The sequence below is a fragment of the Manacus candei genome, unplaced genomic scaffold (assembly GCF_025592945.1).
Source record: "Manacus candei isolate 608988 ecotype Guabito, Panama unplaced genomic scaffold, ASM2559294v1 h1tg000081l, whole genome shotgun sequence".
Classification (NCBI taxonomy): Eukaryota; Metazoa; Chordata; class Aves; order Passeriformes; family Pipridae; genus Manacus; species Manacus candei.
Genome location: NW_026138129.1, coordinates 7,646,983 through 7,654,849, shown reverse-complemented (window position 1 = coordinate 7,654,849; position 7,867 = coordinate 7,646,983). Strand labels below are relative to the sequence as shown.

The 7,867-nt window shown below is 39.6% G+C and overlaps 1 protein-coding gene across 6 annotated transcripts in view; it reads right to left on the bottom strand.

The window, feature by feature from the left end:
• Positions 1 to 4,109: 4,109 nt before the first annotated feature.
• PCMT1 (protein-L-isoaspartate (D-aspartate) O-methyltransferase) overlaps positions 4,110 to 7,867 on the bottom strand; it is a 36,530-nt gene continuing 32,772 nt past the window's right edge. For all 6 annotated transcript variants that reach the window (XR_007908286.1, XM_051811240.1, XM_051811239.1 and 3 more), the window contains one exon: positions 4,110 to 6,349. Coding sequence is in view for 3 of the 6 variants with exons in the window: in XM_051811239.1 (XP_051667199.1) it covers positions 6,337 to 6,349 (13 nt within the window). In the remaining 3 variants the exon portion in view is untranslated. The remainder of the gene's footprint in view (positions 6,350 to 7,867) is intronic.

Genomic DNA, 7,867 nt, shown 5'->3' with positions numbered 1-7,867 from the left:
GCAGACCCCAGGAGCTACGGGGTTATACAGTGTTTATACTGCAGTAGAAGTGCAACGTTCTGTGGGAAAACTGTCACTATTTGAGGTCTGTCAGATCTGTTTTTCCTGTCCCAAATACTGAAATGTGTTTATCCACATATCTGCAAGTATGCTCAATCCACCTAGTCTTACCAGCATGCTTAGACAGGTAAGTAGAGAATACTGACTGCTCAGATCACATACCCCTGTGGATATTGCTTCTCTGTGTACTAGGAGAGGTCATTATAATTTGTTTTGTCAGTGTATTTTAATGTTGATCAAGATACATATTTCACTTAGACTGCTTTTTGTGTTTTCCTCCGTTTTGCCGTTCAGACCACCTTAAGGGTAAAAACTACTTCAGAGTAACAAACAATACCTAGGTTTGATCCATATTTAGAAGTAAGGGCTTTTTTCTGTGATATGTGTTGCTTGCTGCCCACTTTTGCAGGGGATCCTAGGCTGAGCATCCCTTAATCATTCCATAGCACTGCGGGATTATAACAGGGGCAGTTCCAAGAGCACATTTGCAAAACAAAAAGGCTGAAATAGGTCAGTGTGATGCTCCATTTGCTTTTCAAATCCCAGATAAACATAAGAGTTTCAATCCCAAGCTGCACAGAGCAAGTCAGAGGCCCGAACCAATAGCAATGCAAACATGCCATCCCAAAACAAAGAGAGAGCCTTTCTAGTAAGCCCCAAAAGAATCCACAGTCATGCATCACTGAGGTCTGTGCTGGCTGCTTTCATGAGCATCGGGAATTGGGATTTTTTGGTTTCTAATGGCAATAGCTAAAGAGTAACAGCAGAGGGAAAACGTGGAAAAGATTCAGAGTGATGACAAATATAAAAACCAGACAGAGGCAATAAACACACAGTAATTACTATGAAAGAAAAAAGCCCATTAAACGATTGGCCTGAGCTCAGTAAGAGGGAAACATGCTGTAAACAGGGAATATTTAAAGTGGGGGGGAAGGGGTAAAGCAGAAAAGGGGTAAATCAGAAGGTGAGCTGCACTCTGCACTGGAGTCTTGAAACACAAAGAGAAGTCTGGAAGGACTGGACCAGCAAAAGAAGCAACTTCAGAAACAAGTTTTTAAAGATACCTGCTAAAATTTTAATTTTTGCAGTTGTAAGGCTCCTGGCTGACAGTTATAAACCACTCATAAATCAACAAAAACTGTATTTTGAGCAGGCAGAAAGGTTCAGTGAAGGACTGAGTCACAGTTTGCTTGGCCAATAGAAATGTATAACCCTGTTCTAGGGAGCAGAGCAAGAAACTTTCACATAGTTCTTCACAACTAAATGCACTAATGCACTAAAGACATGCATTAAAGGTACCTACATTTGAAAGAAATAATTGGACAACACATATACAGAGGGAGCAGGGAATTTGCATGGGTGCAGGACTGGAAAGGACTTGAAAGCAGGCAGCACAAAGGAAGTTTGGGCCTACAGGGAAAGCATCCCTGAAGGCTAATTCTATGCACAAGAGGTAACTTTCCTGATGCTGCCTCTATATCCAGAGGAGATGAGCTTCTCTAGAGCTCTAGTCAGAGCAGTAGCCTAGGCAGATGCTCTGAATCACCCATTCCCTAACCAGAAGCCTTTGAGAGTGTCCTGCTAATCCATAAGACACCTGCAATAAAAGTTACTGATTAGTCTCAGATGCCCTTTCTCCATTATGAGCTGAAAAAGGATTTGGCAGAACATGGTAAACAAGAAACTTAACCCATTCCTACTAAAGACACATAAAATGGAAACATAAGCTTAAACATGGCTAAAAAAAAGACTTCAGCTTCCCAGTAGCATCAGGGAATGTTTTCAAGAGTATCATCAGGTAATTTGCCCAGAAGCATATGATGAAAATGGCTGAACTACAAAGAAACATTAGAAGATCGAAGTGAGATCTCAAAGAAACTCTGTTTACAGTCTTTATGAAAACAGTCTGTTGTTGCTAAAACAGTTTTGCTAAAAGGCATGGGATTAAGTGTCTCAAATTTTCAAGTTTGGTGTGATGAGACACAAAGTGAGTTATTTTCATTTTTCCTTCCTGAAGCTTTCAGGCAATTTTCAATGGGCAGCTGGATCTTCTCCATACATATTTCAGCATTAACTACGGCCATTCAATTCATAATTTAAAGAAATACAATTTTAGTTCCTGAGCACATTCTGCTGAGCATCTCATTAACACCCTGCCAGGAGCATGAGAACAATAAGAGCCTTTCATAGGAAAGTTCAGAGCACATCAGCTGCATGATGAATTTGTGCTGTGTAAAAAAACTACCACCTGAAAAAGAAAGCAGCCCTGTATGTCAAGGATGAACTGTGGGAGGCAAACAGGTCAGGCAGAGGAAAGTTTACAGCACCTCTGCCTGCGTAAGGCCAAGTTTTAGTCCACGCTGATTTCCTCAGACCTGGCTGAAGCACGGAAACCCAAACCTTGCCACCAGGGGGACTCTGAGCACACAAGCACATATTGTTTGCAGTTAAGGCAAAGAGGGATTATGATATCTAGAGTGTCTCTGCACTTCCCACAACTGGTCTGCAACTTTTCACACTTATAAGCAGATGGACAAAAACTCAGATAGTGCCAACAAAGGCAAAGTGTACAAACCCACAAAATCGTCTTAAACCCCATGCTTGAATCCATTTATTGTACACCACAGCATTGAAACTCCAATTTACATCCTGAAATGCAAAAGACCAATTTCAGACCTCATCATCTCCTGCATCCCCCTGTGCACATGATGCCTTTCGGGCAACACTTCCCCTCTGTGGCTTTTCTTTTTGTTTGGTTCTGCATAATGTGCTGGTGTGACCTCACCATTCACCTTTTTTTCTGAGCCAGGACCACCCCTCGTTCACTTCAGCAGAATACCTCTTCTTAGGACATTGCCTGGGACAAGGATCAAGGGTTCCATAAAGGTGAGCAGAATTACTGATCTTTTGAACTGCATCATAATAGGATCAAATTCAGCTAAACAGAACCAGAGATATAAATCATGAGCTTGGTTTGCATTACTTCCATCATGTCAAAATCAAGAAGGAATTGAGATCACATCCTCTTTCTGTGAACTCCATTTAAATCAAAAGCAGCACATCCTAGGGCACACTGAGAAAAAGGAAGAAAACACTGCTACTGTTAGAATGTGTTAACACCCTTCTTCCTGGCAGGAAGGAGAGTACTAGTTCAGAATTTTCCTCTGGCCATTTTACTTTACCTCTTTTTGCTGACGGTCAATTCCATAGTCCCTCCATACTCAAAAACCCTGGAGCCTGTCACTCTGTCACAAAAACACTGTACTCATGGAGAGAACTGCTGCCAGCTGGAAGCTCCAGAGCCTACCACATAGAGGCCCCCCTGGATGCCTGTTTCAAACTTGCTAACTACAAAACATTTCAGGAACCATCCAGGTGGCCTCCATCAGCAGTGCTGGTGCACACGTGCTGTGTGCTAGTTTCCCTCCAGAAAAAAATCATCTAATGAGCTCTGTGCCCTCAAGCTAGCTGACCACTTTGAATGGAAATAGTGAATAAGCAGATCATTCCTGCTGTGTAAACAGAAAGCATCCATACAGCACACTAAACTTCTCTGTGGAGCACCCACAAATGTTGGTGCATTTTGAAGACACAGGTATTGGCTCTTGGTTCCGCTGCTCAAAATCTGGTGGTCTTCTACTGTCTAGATCCTGGAAACAACCGGACAAGTAACTTGGTGGTTCAGCCAATCCATTCTCCCAAGCTGTTCTAGCTTAGAGGTGATAGTAATAGCCCAGAGATCATTTCCTCTGAGGTAGCTGGATTCAGCTATGGAGAGCAGGCAGAACTGCGCACAGGAAGAGCCTGTTCCCCAAAACACACAGATGTGAACAAAATAAATTCCAAACAGACGTGTAAAACTCCACTTGCATTCCATATATTAGTAACAGGCTTTGTAACTGCTACAATACATTAACTGACTTAAAATGGACACATAGTTCTGGTCAATTAGTAAACTAGTATTTTTATACCTAGTTGCTTTCTTTTTGGACTTGTGAAGTCCTGCTGAAAGTTACAAAATCAACCACAAAACCAGGCAGACACCTAGATACAGCTTCCTCTCAATTTGTTTTATTTGGCAAAGTAGCAATTCAGACAGTTCACACAGCACTTATTCAAGCTCTTCAAATCTTCTGCATTTCAACTTGTCCTCGTCTCCAAGTTTTTACTTCAGAACCATTGCTCTATCATGGAGGAGTTTCCATTTTCCAATTCCTAAATGCTACTCCTGGATACTCCTTTCTGTCCGAGTACCTTGATACATCCCTTGATATAAATCCTCAGTGGAATGGGTGCACTACTCCCAACAGCCTTGGTCCCTGAAGCCTTACACCTCATGAAGTGGTTCTCCCCAAAAAAGTTGTCATCGGGTCTCAGTTTTAACACCACTTCCAAGTCAGGCTAGCTTATTACACTGTGTCCAGAGACAGGAGTTTGGATACAGTTGAGCTCATATCTTTCATTTAACTGATTAAATTAGTGAGAAGATGTAAATAAAGCTGAACTCAAATTGAAAGATACAGTGACCAGAAGGTTGAACGTTAGCATGCATCAGTTAAGATATTTCACTTCAACACCAAGAACTAGATTCACAGTTGATTGTGGGTTAGTACAAATTTGTCAGACGCAAGTGGGTTTTTCTGGATTGTATTTTCTAGAATACACGCTATATTAATTTCTTTTTAAGATTAATCTTGTGTATGTGCTCCCAGGCTGCAGTCAGATCAGGAGGTGGTACTCTAACTTCCAAATATCTAAATTAAGTAATACATATCTTTTACAGAGGAATAGGATGGGGCTGACCCTCAAAAGGAAGGTTATTTAAAATGTTACTTTTTCATGTTCAGAGTCCTTTGAATTTTAACCTTTATGCTTCCAGGGATTAATCTCAGCACAAATTATTGCTCTTCCACCATAAAAAGTTGTTTTTTTTTTCATTAATCACTATGGGTTGCTTTTATGCAAGTTATTTTATTCTTTAATGTTTCTACCAAAAAAAAAAATGATAACATGCTGTTTTATTTCTGGTTGCTCAAATCTGAGCAAGATGACTGAAGACACGCTTTCCCCCTTTCCCAAAGCAGCCCACCTCACTGTACTGCTTCATGATTTGCTGTTGGCATTTTACAATACCAAAACAGAAAACTTAGGACAGAAAAAAAAGTTTTATAGCCTTCCAACTATTCTTCTATATGAAAACTGAACAAGTGCATCTATCTCTATGTAGGAGTCCATGATTCTTTCTGCATGTATGATGTTTTCCTTGTATAACAATTTAGAATTCACTTTCTAAAAAGTCAGAATTTTTCCTGGGTGCCCACAGTAAGAAAAATGAGAATATTGATACAGCAAATGGCTTTGACAAAAGCAACTTTCTTTTAGAACCAAACGGGATTTTGTTTTTTAATAAAGAACAAAAGGCAATCCATATCTCAGAAGTCTACTACATACTGACCCTAGTCTTCCACACAAGCACACAACTCCCCTTTTGCTTTTAACATCAGTTGGCAAAGCAGCATTGCATAAACTGTTCAGTGATTGGGACACAGCTTATATCATATTTATGGATTTAAATATATGTGTATCATACCAGTAGTGAGCTATAAACCAAAAGAGAATTTAAAGATTCCATTAATTAATTTTAGAAGGAAAGGGAAAACCATGCCTGTTATATCCAACTTGAACAGGAACGTTTGATAAGAGCGGCCACCCACCTCTGATGTCTTGAAGTTTAATATATACAAATGCCTGGTTTTAAGGTAAAAAAGCAGCTGATTGTATCTACTACATGCTAGTCTATGACATCATGTCAAAAGCTTAAAAAGGAAGTTCATCTCCTTTTAGTAGCATCTAGCAGACATCAGAACACAGAAAACCTGGTATTACCTACATAGTGTTGTAAGGTGCACAGAAGCAGTTTTACCAAGGGACACAGGAGCCGAGAGAAGTGAGTGTTCAAGTACCCCCATCAAAATTAGAGTTCACAAGCTATAGGTCTTTATCTGCAGTTTTGCAGAAATTCACTTTGAACAGATGAAAGTGAAATAAAGGCATGTTAAATAAAACAGTGCCCACATAAAACTTTCCACCATTTCTTTATCAGATTTGCCTTGAGCATCTAAAAAAATAAAACAAACACCACGCTTTTCCATGCTGATAACAACAGTATAACGAAGTCCAAAACAAGCTGCAATGCTGTTGGTTTTCAAAAAGCTTTTAGAACTGGAGATGAGCAGTCCACTGTAACACTATGTTTGGGTCAAGATGATGTAGCTTTTACAATTCATCCCTGTAGAAAGAAAACACATGGAGTTATGTTTCTCCTCCCTTTGGAAATCATATTTGAAAAGTTTTGATATTGAATCAGATTACATTTAAGCGCTCATGCACATCAGCAAAACTTCAGAAATCTCTTCAAGCATTTAAGAAAAAAAAAAAAACAAACACCAAAGGAAAGGCAACAGCAATCCCATATCATCTATACCATCTCATTCTATTATGTGATTTACTGTGAAATATGGGTCCCTCTATTTTACATTTAATGGATCACTTGCTTTAATGAACATCCCCCCCACTGCACAGCTAGTTACACAGCTACCTGTCATCCAAATTCTGCTGGCTACACACTGGCAAGAAACTGAGCCAACTTACTAGACAGAGTACTGGCAAAAACCATCCTCTGTAGCTGCCAAAACGGCAAGTTTAGCTTCAGCTATAGACTCTCAAGAAAGCTAAGAACACATTCTTGCATCCACATAATGCAGTTTGTACCACTTATGTTTATTTATTTCACAGAGGAGCTTGATTACCTCCTGAAGGAGCTATGATAAATCAGGAGTAGGTTATGGAAAGGGGGGGGTAGGACAGGATGCAAGGGGGGGTGTACGTGGGTGTACGTGTGTGTGTTAAAAGGAGATTCAGTTAGGAGAAAGGAGGCATCAAGAAGTCTCTCTAAATCACTGCAAGGAATCTAGAAAATGCAGGTACTTGTTCCTGCAGGACATTTCAAACACACTGGAACAGGAAACCCATAGAACCCATATTCTAACTGTAAAGTTATCATATAGCAGTGATTTGTTTAAGTTTTCCTAAAGCACTAATTTTAATGCAAAATATCTACCAAATTTCAAAGCTGTGCACTGTCCTGCTAAGAAAATCGGAAAACTCAAATAGAAGTGTTTGCCTTTTTTTTTCCACAAGGCACAAGCAATCTATAAATTCACAATGAGCTTGCTGCAATTTTTTCTTTTAGTAGATGCATCACTCTCATTAGCCAAAGCAAACAGTGTCTGAGTTAGAAAAAACTTCACTAATGTGATTGCTGGCTCAATACACCGGAGTATTTCCAGCTATCATGCAAACTAACACACAAAAATATAGTTCTACATGCACAAAACCAAAACTTTTAAATTACAAAGGTATTATTGTCCTTCAGGAATCATAGAGCATGGAATGACAGCATGCAAAACATTTTAAAAGCAACTGAAAAGCCTGTAGAAACTAGTGCTTAAATGACTAGTTTTCTATCTAATGCAGTTGGGATGCAAACCTTGTGATTTGTGAGGGATAAATATTTGCATTCTTTGCACTTTGTACGGCCTCCTAATAGTAAGGTACTAATCATACAGCTTCAGAGTGTTGCAGTAATTACAGACAGCAGGAAAATGCAGAAGGGGGAAGAACACATCTTGGCAGGGGTAAAGAAAAATCTGTTTATAGCCATAGGTTTGGAAGCTCTCCATATTTCCCTATCTCACAGAATGGGTATTTGCTTACTTTAAACAGATAAAAATAAACAAACATCTGA